The sequence below is a fragment of the Pelobates fuscus genome, chromosome 6, assembly GCF_036172605.1.
Source record: "Pelobates fuscus isolate aPelFus1 chromosome 6, aPelFus1.pri, whole genome shotgun sequence".
Classification (NCBI taxonomy): domain Eukaryota; kingdom Metazoa; phylum Chordata; class Amphibia; order Anura; family Pelobatidae; genus Pelobates; species Pelobates fuscus.
The window spans coordinates 268,759,996-268,774,426 of NC_086322.1; the positions used below are offsets into that span (position 1 = coordinate 268,759,996).

A 14,431-nucleotide genomic window follows, 5' to 3' on the forward strand; every position below is an offset into this window, starting at 1 on the left:
GACCCTTACCTTCTTCCATACTGAACTTGCAGCTCCAGAGACTAAGTCCCGTTCGAAATGGGACTTGGTCGTTTTTCCGCATGAAATTGACCGACCGCACAGCCCAAATCTATGGAACTGTTTTGGGCAGGAAATTGTGCTTGCGGTCGGTCATAAAGGGACCTCCGCCTAACTTTTGATCCACTGGAGGGATTTGGCTGATTTTTGGAAGTGTTTATGTTTGATGTATGCTGAGTTCAAATATGTAATTTTTATGGAGATTGAATGTATAGTTTTAAAGCTACAGTGTATGTGTGAAAACTGTATTTTTACTGTATGCTATAATTATGTTATATGTTTATCTGAGTGGAGGAGACGTGGGGGTGGTACCATGTATGACGGCGCGGCTCCAGTTAAGCTACAGCGGTTGTGGAGCCTGCGGTGGTTGTGGTGTCGTCTGCAGTGCTTGGAGTCCTCTGAGAGCGCTAGGAGCATCCATCAACGGAGGGTACTCGGTCGGAGTACACGGAGCTCCGTTACAGTGGCTTTGAGGAGGTGGAAGACCAAACACAGCAGGCGTCCCAGGGGGCTTGTTGTCACCTTTCGGGGACCCTTGGTGTTGTACGTGGCTGGATGGAGGAAGAGAGACCTTCAATGACATCAGTGAGGACAAGGAACAGGACAACCTTGTGCAAATGGGGAGTTTGCGGTTGTGCAAATGGACTGTTTGTGGTTGTTTGTGGTGCGTTAAACGTTGAGTTTGGTCTGTCACTGTAAAGCGGGCGTAACCCTTACACTACCTGATCGATACAACATCATACCTGATGTTTTAAAGCATGTTATTCCAAACAATTTAGGAATGTTAGGTGATTTATGCCCTTCATGAATTAAAACCAGACTCTGCATCAACTATGTAACTTTCCATGGGAGTTTTGCCATGGATCCCCCTCCGGCATGCCACAGTCCAGGTGTTAGTCCCCTTGAAACAACTTTTCCATCACTATTGTGGCCAGAAAGAGTCCCTGTGGGTTTTAAAATTCGCCTATTGAAGTCTATGGCGGTTCGCCCGGTTCGCCCGTTCGCAAACATTTGAGGAAGTTTGCGTTCGCTGTTCGCGAACCGAAAATGTTATGTTTGCGACATCACTACTTACATTAAATCCAAACTCAATCTGATGAGATGTGACCGTGGGGGAACTGGAGAGAAAGTATTTAATTTGGATCAGGGCTCCCATATTGACAAAACCTTAAAAATGTAAATATAATGAAATACATCAAAATGAATACTTGAAGACAAGACATTGTATTTATTTATAATGATTATCTTTTAACATCTGAGACCTCTTGTGATGTATTTTAATATTATTATATCTGCAGATATACACATTTCCTAGCCATTTGGCTCGCACAATATTAAAGGGACATTCCACTGCCAAATGTAAAAAAAATTAAAAAATCACTGTTCAGTAGAAATACCCCTTGAAAACATGCATGCATTTTATTAAGTTTTTTTTTTTCATTGGGATATATCTAAAAACAGCTTGTAAAGGCAGCAAAGCCTTTGCAAGCACCCTCTTCTAACCTTGCCCAAAGTTTCTGTGGCTGTCTAATCACAGACTTCCCAATGCAGCTCAATGAGAAGTCTTTGCAAGGCTGGTGCTCGGGGCACTTTCCTGTCTCTTGAGTTTAGCTTTACTGAGCTAAACAACCAGAACGTAACAGGATCTACCATCTGATTGTCAGCCAGGGGGTGTAACAAAGTTAATTACTATAGAAATCTGCCTTTTTGTAAAATAAAAATAAAAGTTTTGTTCTAGCATTTAAAAAACTTAAGTTAGACATTGTAATTTTAAGCTTAATCTACTCAAACATGCTTATTGATGTTTTCATTTTAATTTTATATAAATCTTCCTTAAATCTAGCTCGTTTAGTTTTCACATTTTTAGCATGTTTGTAAATAGATAATGGTCATTTACTGCTCTTTCTATTATTGAGATTTTGGAGTAACATTAAGGCAAGCATCCTCAAAGTTTTAAAAAGTAGGCACAGAGAGGAGTCTGTTTCATAACTTACCATTAAATTCGCCAAGATGGACATTGAGTCCCAGTAGCACATCTGAGGAAATCAGGCAGAGCTGTGTGCATGGTAAGATTTAAATTTAGTAGAAACACTTCGGATGCATGTTATACCAAGAAAAATACGCGTGAGGATTTTCTATTTCTGCTTTGACATTTTTGGGGCAATCTGACCCATTATAGGGGAGCAATTCTAAAAAAAACTAAATGTCCATGGAATGGCTAGTTAATACCTCAAATTGTATCTTTCGTGATTCCACTGGGACTTTTCATTGATGTTGCTCTATATGATATTTTTCCAAAGTGAGCAAAATCCATGCATTTCTCAAGCAAAGTTCATGAACATTGTAAGCAAAAGCCTCAAAATTATCAAAGCAAAAAAACATGTAATACATACATAAACTGCATGTAAGTTACACGAGTAATCTAATAGCAGGTGTAAATTGCATGTAAAGTCTGAGATACAGAAAACATGAAGAAGCTAGAACCATATTTTGTACAATAGCATGTATGCTGAGCTATGCAATTTTTGCACATTCATAGCTAATCTCGTACTGAAGTCTATTCATTAGTGAATTCCTGAATTGCAAGGGATTATGGCTGAATTTGGAGTCATATTTCCCTAGAGTGAAAAACTCCAAAATTAACCTGAAGAGACCTTAAAAAATGTTTCGGAAACAATAATATATCACCTGCCACATTTACCTATATATATTTCCTTTCAAGAAGATACAAAAGTCTCTTTATGACATTAAAACAACTCAACCTACCTTTTGATTTAAGATGATGGCTATTTGTGTCTTTAGCGCTTCCAGTCTAAATAAAAGGGCAAGAGGAAAATGTTATATGGTCAGTCAAGAATTTCTTCTTTTTTTTTTTTTTAGAAAATGTAATTTGGTAATTGGTATGATACCATGAGTTGTTGACTATCATATGCAATGTCTAACATCAGTATCAAATCTACAGTAACATTTTCTGAAATAAAACATTGGATTTAGCTACTGAAAAGAGAGTTTTAATGAGACAACGACTAACCTTCTGTAACCGTGGAAACGTGCAGAAGCCAAACACAGAGAGATGGACACAGGTATTCAGGAAGTAAGAGGCCTTTAGTCACGTACCGATCGGGTCTCAGATGGACTAACGTTCCAAAACAGATCTGAGCCCAGAACACGTGGAGTACATTCCTTATATAGCAATATAACTCCTCCCATAAATAGCTACACCCACACATACCCTTAACCAATCAATGAACAAAGTCTGGACTTGCTCATCTGGTCAGACCACATGGCTCATCCAAAGGAGAAAGGAGTGTGATTTCAGTTCCTACATTCCTGCACATGCTCAGTACATTGATGACAGTATCTTAGCTACGTGTAACTAACTAACTGATACTACAAACACATGTACCTACATATACCATATGGCAATCTTGGCCTACTAATCTTCTATTTTACTTGAATTCCATCACATTCCCCCTTTTGATGCTTCTGATATAAAATAATTCCAGATGCATCATCAATGATAGTTTGCCAACACCTCTCAAGTAGCCATGAACCAGAACAGACCTCGTAAGCATCTTTAGCATATTCTTTCAGCATTCCCCATCCTGAATATGCTCTCTTTGGGCTAGAGGTTCATATCTACAGACAGCCATTACATGGGCAGCTGTCTTCCTCTCAATAGTGCTGTCTATAATACTTTGCATGGACCTAACCACTAATGGAATTAAGCAGGGCAGAAAGAAACATAGGAATATAATAAATACAACTCCTCCTACTAATGCCTTAATCCCTCCAAGCTGCTCATACCAACTTCCAAACCAACTACTTGGGTTATACCCATTCCAGACCTGAGTAGGTACATGTGCAAGTTTAACCATGTGACTGGTAAGTTCAGCTACTGCCTGCCCTTCATCATCTATGTGCAGACAACAGTTACTTAGATTAAACTTCCCGCATACACCTCCCTCTACGGCTAATAAGTAGTCCAGAGCTAATCTATTTTGATAGATGGCTGATCTCATTCGAGTATTGTGTTTAGCTAGGAGATTGAGTGTTTGTGCTGTCTCATTGGTGATAATCTCAACCACCGCCTGTAGTCTTATAATATGGTTGAGCATATATATTGGGGTTCTATATCCATAAGTGCCATCTTCTGCCCAAGTAGCTGGTCCATAATAATTAATAATACGTTGGGGAGGCAACTCATCATCTTCCCAGCTACCTATATTCAAAGATGCTCGCTTCTTTTTATGATTATATCATAAAAAGGTCTCTCCTGTTTTGATTGGCAACAAGAAGAAGGATGGTTTGAGCATACCTAGTACACATGCCCCTTCCCAGTCTTGTGGTAACTCTGAATATGCCTTCTTACCACAGATCCAGTATAGATTTGCTGGGGCTTTCCAATTGGATGTAGCAGATAAGGCAAACCATACCTCTTTCAAATTAGTGTAATTGGCAAATGGATAGGTAGGTTCCGAGACATTTGAAGCTGACCACCAAGTAGTATCTTTTGTATTATTATTATAAGCCTATTGTCCCAAACATGTTAACTCAGCTACAGACTTGTTATACATTGTCCCTTTCCTAGCTACACAAACATGACCTATAATAGAGGTTTTTAACCTCCATCCTGATTTACCTCTAGTACATGATGATCAGACTGAGAAATTATCTGTTGTTCATCTGTCTCAGAACCAGGGTACCATGCTTCCTTTGCTTCCCATGGCCACTGGTCTCCCATATTAGTACCTCCACATACAAAACAGTTAGTTACATTAAGACTACCCGCAATACTCTCAGCTAAATCTACAAATAGGTTCTTAACATTATGGGGAATTTTATCCTCAATACTCATCTCCTCACAGAGGGAATGAGAAATCTGATGAGTCTGGGTTGCTACTGTCTCCATTTCAATGCCTACATATATATTAGCCCTAGGATCCAACCCTTTTCCGTATATTTGGAACCCAAATAGATTTCCGAACTTGTCTATGAAGTGTTGTGGAATAGAAATGGTCATATGGACCGGATTACACTCCATAGATTTACAATGTGGTGTGGTAGGCAACCTTTGGATAATCATATCTTGGTCTATTGTTTTACCCCAGGTTGCCCACCCCACACAAGACCAATATGGACAGAAATTAAAATCTCTATTTGCGCAATCAGGATCAGTAGATCTTTTACTGGGACATAAATATTTGTCATTGAACCCATAAGTTCGTTCCCATTTTAGATTATCACATACATTCCAAGGTTTTCCACTACCCGAGATCGCCTTACAGGCATCAAATAGTAGAATACCCGTAGAATGTAAGGTATTTATCACCGTCCTATTTATCAAGGTCCCCTGGGAATTACTATTCTGAATTACCAACCAAATTGTACTGGGTTGGAATTGGGGATCAAAACATTTAGGCTCTCCTACTGCTGGGTGACACACACTGTAATATCTACATTTAGATAAAGATCCCTTACATTCATATTGTGAGTGCCAAATAAGAGTTTGGGATATTTGATTACCTGTTTTTCTAGTCTTAATACAATTCTGTATGGCTGTACTCTTACCTTCCTGAAAATTTATAACAATACATAAACACACAATAAATTCATTACTCCTGAAATCCTCATTCTTATCTCTTCAACCGTGCGACGGCACCTCAACTTCCCGACTGTGAGGGCTGCAAGCATTGGCGTTCTTCTGATCCTCACTTTCCTTCACAGAGATCTCTTCAAGACACTCTGGCTTATGACACGTAGAAAGGTGGTCAGGCTTTATTATGGCCGTCAAAACACCTACTTGCTGGTCTCGAAATAGTACTTTCAACCACGATGTCCCAATACTTCGCACTCACTCCGCCTGAGTCATCCTTGCAAGGATTTTAAGTGTCTGGAGTAGCTTGCCAAGAGTCTGCCGCTGGTTTAACCCTAGAGTGATGAATCCACGGAGTCACTTCTGCCACCTTTACAGCTGTTGGAGTGGACAAAAGAACAACATAAGGACCTCTTCATTTCGGACCTAATGGAACACTATTCCATTCTTTTATCCACACTTGATCTCCTGGATGGTAAGAATGAACAGGTGGATATAGGTTCACAGGTAACCTATCTTGTACCCATTTCTGTACTTCCTCCATAGTTCTACCCAACTCTACAACCTGCTGCCGAGTAATTCCTTCACCCAACTGACTCAAATTCCCCCTTAGATTACTGAGTATAGGAGGTGGACGTCCATAAATAATTTCAAAAGAAGACAGACCCATTCTCCTGGTAGGAGTATTGCGTATGCGCAACAGAGCTTTTGGCAAAAGAACATTCCACTTAAGCTGGGTCTCTTGACACATTTTTGCCAACTGGGTCTTTATAGTTCTGTTCATCCTTTCCACCTTCCCAGAACTCTGAGGTCTATATGCTGTATGAAGTTTCCACTTAATACCAAGCATATGAGTCAGTTGTTGTAGGCACTGATGAATAAAGGCTGGGCCATTATCTGATCCTATAGAGCACGGGAGTCCATATCTGGGTATGACTTCTCGCAACAGGAATCGTACAACTTCTCCTGCTTTTTCCGTACGGGTTGGACAAGCTTGTACCCAACCTGAGTAGGTACACACAGCTACCAACAGGTAACGATATCCTCCAGATTTAGGCATTACTGTATAGTCTATTTGCAGATCTGACATCAGGAGTCCTCCCATATATTGGACCCCTGGAGGTTTAACAGCCTTGTCTTGTGTTGTTCTTTGCACACAGAACACATCTTCAAACAATGGCTTGAGTAAGATTGGATAATCTTGGTATATAGAAATGTTTCCTGAGAGATTCTTCCATACTATCTCTTCCTGTATGTGTGCCATTGTGGAAGTTCTGAACAATCTCTATAGCCAGAGATGTTGGAATGACTATTCTTCCATCTTCTAACTGATACCAATTGTTCTCCAAATATTTTCCCGCTTCAGTCTTCAACCACTCCATCTGTTGAGTTGTATAAATCGGGGTCTATTGAGACAGAGGGGCAGACACAAGGGCAGCAACGTACCCCACATATTCCTCCTGTTCATATTCAGCAGCACGCTTAGCCGCACTATCTGCCATGCGATTTCCTTTTACCACATCACTATCGCCTCCCAGATGTGCTCTGCAATGTATAATACCGACCTCCTTTGGCTCCCATATTGCTTCCAATAGTTGAAGTATTTCAGCTGCATACTTGATTTCTTTCCCTTCCGAATTCAACAACCCTCTTTCTTTATACAAGGCTTCATGGGCATGAGTGGTTAAAAAATGCATATTTTGAATCAGTATATATGTTCACCTTCAACCCTTCAGCCAATTGCAAGGCTCATGTCAGTGCAATCAATTCTGCCTTCTGTCCCTTTTGACAGTGGCCGTGCCTCTATCACCTTGTCTATAGTTGTTACCGCATATCCTGCATAGCGAATTCCTTCTTTCACATAGCTGCTACCATCCGTATAATACTGTACATCCGGGTTCTGGATGGGAAAGTCATGAAGGTCCGGTCGGCTTGAAAACACTTGAAAACACTTCATCCATTATCTCCAAACAATCATGTTGACTTTCAGTAGGTTGTGGCAAAAGTGTAGCTGGATTCAGGGTATTAACAGTCTCAAGGTGTACTCTTGGATTTTCGCATAGCATGGCTTGATATTTAGTCATTCGGCTATTGTAGAACCAATGATTACCTTTGTAATCCAGTAGAGTCTGTACTGCATGAAGTACTAGAGTTCCTGACCCAATGTAAGCTTCTGCTACCAACAGGGCAGCGGCGGCCACTGCTCGCAGACAAGGCAGAAGATTACTGGCCACTGAATCCAACTGTTTGGACATGTACGCGACAGGTCGTTGCCATGATCCCAAATACTGAATTAGTACTCCCACAGCCATTCTTCTTTGCTCGTGTACATACAGATAGAATGGACGTGTATGATCTGGTACACATAGGGCTGGGGCACTCATTAGTGCTTTCTTGATATCCTCGAAATGCCTTCTGCTGTTCAGTGGTCCATATGAAGGGGTCATGTTCTGTGCCCTTTATAGTTCCATATAAGGGTTTTGCCAATATCGCGTAATTAGGAATCCATATCCTGCAGAATCCTGCTGCTCCTAAGAATTCTCGCACCTGTCTTCTATTCTTAGGTATCGGTATCTGACATACCGCTTCTTTCCTTGCGGGTCCCATTATCCTTTGACCAAGAGATATGGAATCATAAATACTTGACAGTTGACTGGCACAATTGCGCTTTCTTCCTAGATACTTTGTATCCTGCCTTCCAGAGAATTTGAAGTAGATCATAAATTGCTTGTTGGCATATCTATTTACTAATTGCCGCTATCAACAAATCATCCACATACTGAAGTAATACACATTCTCCTGGGATGGACTTGAAATCTTGCAGGTCCTGGCTTAGTGGAGATCCAAATAGGGTGGGTGAATTATTGAATTCTTGAGGTAGTCTAGTCCAAGTCATCTGACGCTTTGAACCCGTAACAGCATCTTTCCATTGGAAGGCAAAGATACACTGGCTCTCAGCAGCAATTCGAAGACAAAAGAACGCATCCTTGAGGTCTAGGACTGTAAAGTAAGTTGCCCCACCAATTCAAACAGATTATAAGGGTTGGGTACAACTGGGTGTATATTAACTACCGCATCATTAACTGCTCTTAAATCTTGTACAGGACAATACTCATCTGATCCTGGCTTCTGAACAGGTAACAATGGAGTATTCCAGGGGGAAGTACAGCATTTTAGGATACCACAAACTTATCCAAGTAGGTCTGTATGTTTCTCTTTGCCTTTTGAGGTATGTGGTACTGTCGTAGGCTCACGGGATAGGCCCCAAGCTTCAACTCAATATGTATAGGTGGAATATTACGGCCAAGCGCTGGTGGATTATTTTCTGCCCATGCTCCTGGAATGTCAAATAGAGATTCATCACTCTTAGGTTTTACACTTGTCATTATCGTGTAGAAGCCCCATTCTTCTTCCCTTGGCACCGATATCGCCATTATGCCCGATGATCCATTAAACTTCAGGGATGTCAATCCATTGGGTAAAAAGGTTATCTGGGCTTGAAGCTTTGATTATAAATCTCGTCCTAGAAGTTGGATTGGACACTCAAGCATATATAGGAATTGGTGCTTCACCAAATGGCCTCCCAGAATGCAAGTGCGACTCTTAAGAACCGGTCTAGCAGCACTCTTCCCAGTTGCTCCTATTACTGTTATGGTTTTTCCTGAAGGAGGAGCCACTAAATTGGTCACTACGGAATGTTCAGCCCCAGTATCAATCATGAAAGGACTTCTCTTTCCCCCTATTGCTACATCGACCATAGGCTCCGCTCGACCAAGGGGGATGGAGCCCGGTCGGTATCAATAGTCCTCCATAACAGTGTCAGCCAGACCCACAAAATCTCTATCCTCTCTTTCTCTAGGTCTCTGCGTGGGTGGATAATATCTGTCCCCTTGAACACTTCCTCTATTATTCCCACTATTTCCTCCAAAACTTCTTCTTCCTCTGCCTCTATAGTTGCCACCATAACCTCCCTGCACTCTTCTCTCTTCTTTTCGGCCATTTTCATAATGCTCTCTCTGCGGGCATTCATTCCTCCAATGTCCTTCCTCTCTACAGTATGCACACTGATTCCTGCTTAGTGGTCCCCTACTCAACCTATTTTCAACTCCTCTATTCACCTCCCTTCCCTGTCTATCTACGCTTGTAATAGCTACCGCTAGCATATCTGCCTTCTTCCTCATTTTACGTTCTTCTTCCCTCTTTGTCTCTGTTTCTCTATTCATGTATACTTTATTCGCAATCTCCATCAACTGTGATATAGACATCCCTACAAATTCCTCTTACTTCTGTAATTTTCTTTTAATATCACCTTGGGCCTGGCTGACAAAGGCTGAGTTAACCATTCGGGAATTCTCAGGAGCCTCTGGATTAAAAGCAGTATACAATCTGTATGCCTCCATTAATCTTTCATAAAAGGCACTAGGTGACTCATCAGCTTTCTGCAACACCTCAGCCATCTTTGACATATTGATTGCCTTTTTCCCTCCTGCCTTCATGCCAGCAATAATAGCTTCCCTATAAGCTCTTAAATGGGGCATATCAGTGCCATTAATATTCCAGTTCGGATCCACATTCGGTAATGGGCTGCAGCCCATGCAGCCGGATTGGCCTGGTTCTGGACACGGGCCGCTTCCTCAAGCGCTTTAATAGCCGCTTGATTAATCCGAGTCCTTTCCTCATTGTTAGATAAAGTCAATAGTAATTGCTGGCAATCAGCCCAAGTAGGATTGTGGGTTTTTATGATTGAGGAAACCAAATCTGTCATTGCTTGAGGCTTATTGGTATATGAAGAGCTATGGGTCTTCCAAATAAATAAGTCAGTCGTAGTGAAGGGAACATAGACAAATACAAGGTCTGCATGTTGCAATTGACCATTATCGTCAAAGTGTGTTGGGCCTGGTGCAAGTCCGAGAGGCATTTGGTAATGTTTGGGATGGAGGGTACCAGTCATCTGTCGGGTTAATACAGGGCTTTGGTGAGGTTGTTTAGTATTGAGTTCCGGTCTAGGGGTAGTGAGACAAGGAGATGGGGACAACTGATTTTTACTAAACGAAAGGTCAGTTAACAGGATATTACGGGCCGGGCTGGGAGGAGCCTGACCAGGAACCAGAAATGATGTTAGATCTGGATATGCAAGACTAATGGAGGTAGGTACTAGTAGGGGAGGGCTTAAGGCAAGTGGGCTGGGCTCTGCGCTGGATGAATGAGTGGGAGGAGACACTAGGGTAGGGGGAGTGGCAACCCTGGGAGCACCTCCTCTAGCCTTGGAGGAGGAGTAAGGGGGTGGTAGAGGAAGCTCAGACTCAGAGGGCGTATCTAAAATGGGCGGAGTTGCGGCCCTGATGAACAGGCGAGTCCTGGCCACCATGAGGTGACATTGCTCCTCGTGGCATACTTTAATCCATTTGGGCAATCCTTCAACAACCTGTTTCCTACAATCAATGTACAGAAACTGAATGTAAAATTCAGGCCTACTAGATACAGCCATGTGTACACGCTGCACTAGATTTGGATCAAGACTACCACGTGGAGGCCATTCTCTGCTACACAATGTAGTCAAACGCTTTGGGGGATAATTTTACCCCAAAATCACAAACATTGTATCCCTTTGCAAAATTGTTTAGCATACATGACAAGGGATCAATGATCTTTGAATCAGATGTACCCATACTTAGCAACGGAGCGTAAAAAAGAAACACAACAAACACACTCCCAACAGTCACACCTGTTTCCCTGGCAACAGCACCACGCGGCACAGTTACTAGGCCAAACACACACAAAAACACACAGAGAATTCTCCTACACACACAGTGATAACACGACGTCTTCACACACAAAGATTTACCAAACACTAGATACTTATCTCTGTAACTATAGATCAAACCCTGCAATCATCCACGCAGTAAATCAACTTTCAATTGCCCGACTATAACACACTCCAGTAACATCGTCTTTACAATCAGTAGTTATGGTACGGTTAGCAAGTTGTTATGGTACAGTTTTAAAATCACAGGTCAATTAGTAACAGTTATGGTGTTACACATATAACCTAAAACAACAGTTTTTTAATAGTTATATACAATACACAATGTCAGTAATTATAATACGTTAGTGGTTATGGTACCGTGCACTATTATACAGTTTACACACAATTTACACTCCCACTAGACAGCAGAGATCAAGCTTTCTAGCAGGACATACAATTTAACCACATAACCAATTCACCAACTACAGTACATCTAACAATATTTACAATAATCCCAACTATTCTAATTGGCCAGCACCTTGAGAACTATCGAACTATTTACACCAGGATTCGGTTAGTCTACGCTGCCCAAGCACCCCATATAGTGAACTAATGAGCGGAATTTACAACAGGACTCATTTAGTCTATTTACTCTATCAATAGTCTAGTGCCCAAGTACCACATATAGCGAACTAATGAGCGGAATTTACAACAGGACTCATTTAGTCTATTTACTCTATCAATAGTCTAGTGGATGAATTTACATGCCTCCCACTTAGCCAAGATAGGTTGAGATCTAACAGACGGAATGTACACCAGAGTTCTGCACAGTCTCCCGGTCCCCCTGACCTAGCGACCAAAATTTACACCTAGATACGCTAGTCAAGACAGGACACCGGTGTCCGGCATGAACTATTTACACCAGGATTCAGCCTGACCCAAACCACTTGTATTAGATGGGCTGACTACAGAGCGTCTAATGTCAACATAAGCGGTGCGCCTTCACTTCTTCCCTCCAGAAGGAAGGGGCAGATTCCATGCAGCTAAACCAATTCCAAATACAAACCCCTTGTGGGCCTACCGCTCTAACGGTACTAATCTTACCTCTTCGGTCCGGGACCTAGGCTTCACACTCATCGACGGGGCACCCCGGTACTTACTACGTAAAGGCAGATGATCTCCTGGACAACAGGCCAGTGGTCCCGAGATAAAAGGAGGTCCACGCAGAAGTTCAGGGGTGCTGCCGTGGAGAACATTGGTAAAGATCTTCCGTCTCACGTCTTTGTCTCAGCTACCTTGACAATGCGTTTCCTGGCCAATGCACCAGAGATGTAACCGTGGAAACGTGCAGAAGCCAAACACAGAGAGATGGACACAGGTATTCAGGAAGTAAGAAGCCTTTATTCACGTACCGATCAGGTCTCAGATGGACTAACGTTCCAAAACAGATCTGAGCCCAGAACACATGGAGTACATTCCTTATATAGCAATATAGCTCCTCCCATAAATAGCTACACCCACACATACCCTTAACCAATCAATGAATAAAGTCTGGACTTGCTCATCCAGTCAGACCACATGGCTCATCCGAAACAAAGGAGAAAGGAGTGTAATTTCAGTTCCTACATTCCTGCACATGCTCATTACATTGATGACAGTATCTTAGCTACGTGTAACTAACTGATACTACAAATACATGTACCTACATATGCCGCATGGCAATCTTGGCCTACTAAACTTCTATTTTACTAGAATTCCATCACACTTCAAAATGTAGACTAAAAAGTTTCAACCATGATTGGGGTTTTGTACAACCCAAAATGTGTGGTTTTCTTTTGTAAGTTGGTGTTGTTATGTGACAAATTTACTCCTTATAGCTTCATATTTTAAAAGGTCAACTCCAACCAAAAAAATACTGTTTTTTGTTAGAGTAACCCTTGTTGGCATGGTTCGTGCCCCCACCCCACCCCCCAAATTAAAAAAATAAAATCTAAAATTTAGCTCTGTTCCCACACTAAGGAAAAGTTCTCTCTGAAGTCCAATCCTCCATAGCTGGTGTCCTTCTCCCTTGCTGGCGGGGGAGATAGGACATGGGCAGCATGGGAGGGGGTGGTATGCCGCTATTGTCTGTCTGGCATCAGCATGCTGTGCGTGCTGACTTCATACGCTAATTTTGCAAGGTTCTAAAAGAACTCTTTTTCTGGCCTAGCTAATAACGCCCTGATGACATTGCCAGAAGTGTACATCCCAAAGGGGTTTATCCCTGTATGTGCAGCGTATCATTACGAAATGCTGCACATACAGACTCCAGACACCATGACCACTTAAAATCACTGAAGTGGTGCTTGGAGTAATCCTTTCATTTATAAATATCCTGGACTTCTCAACATAACTTAGTGCCCATATACAATGTAGTTGTTGAGTTGTTTATTTATTCTTAAAGGGGCACTGGTTATGACACTAAATGTCCAAGGGTGTTGTCCTACTTTTGCCAAATTATTAGCAAAGTCTCATAGTAAAGGAGGTCACTATGAAAATGTAAGTTTTTTTTTATTAACTGTTTACTCATATCAAACATTCTTTGCCACATTAATGGTATGTTGGTAAATCAAATGGCAGACATTCCAATAATATCTATTTTAATTCCAGATTGTAATACTACAAAAAAAGAGAACACCCATGGGCTGAGTATTGATGCCAGACAAAAATTCAAGAAAAGAGTTTAACTCAGATCGATTTGGCTCTCTGTTGTTTTTGTGAGTGCGTGTGTTTGTTTTCTTTTTTCCTTGTATTAATAGTGTGTATGTGAATAGTGTAGAGGTGCTGTGTGAATGTTGGTAGGCCCAAGTTAAGCACCCTACTTTGGTACCATAGTTTTGTTTTAAAAATAAAAAAACAACATTAAGAAATATTAAAATATTACTATCTGTGTCCTGGTGTGCCTGTATATTAAGGAAGTTGGCGATGGCAGTCAGTCACTTAATTCATCTCCTTTGTTCACACCCCAACATACATATTTAATTAGTTGTTGC

General features: G+C 41.5%; 1 protein-coding gene across 1 annotated transcript in view; it reads right to left on the reverse strand.

The window, feature by feature from the left end:
- LOC134565810 (BPI fold-containing family B member 2-like) overlaps nt 1-14,431 on the reverse strand; it is a 53,117-nt gene that overhangs the window by 21,497 nt on the left and 17,189 nt on the right. The window contains exons 6-8 of the mRNA XM_063425466.1: nt 2,824-2,869; nt 2,052-2,112; nt 1,133-1,224 (exon numbers count right to left, since the gene is read on the reverse strand). Coding sequence (XP_063281536.1) covers nt 1,133-1,224; nt 2,052-2,112; nt 2,824-2,869 — 199 coding nt within the window. The remainder of the gene's footprint in view (nt 1-1,132; nt 1,225-2,051; nt 2,113-2,823; nt 2,870-14,431) is intronic.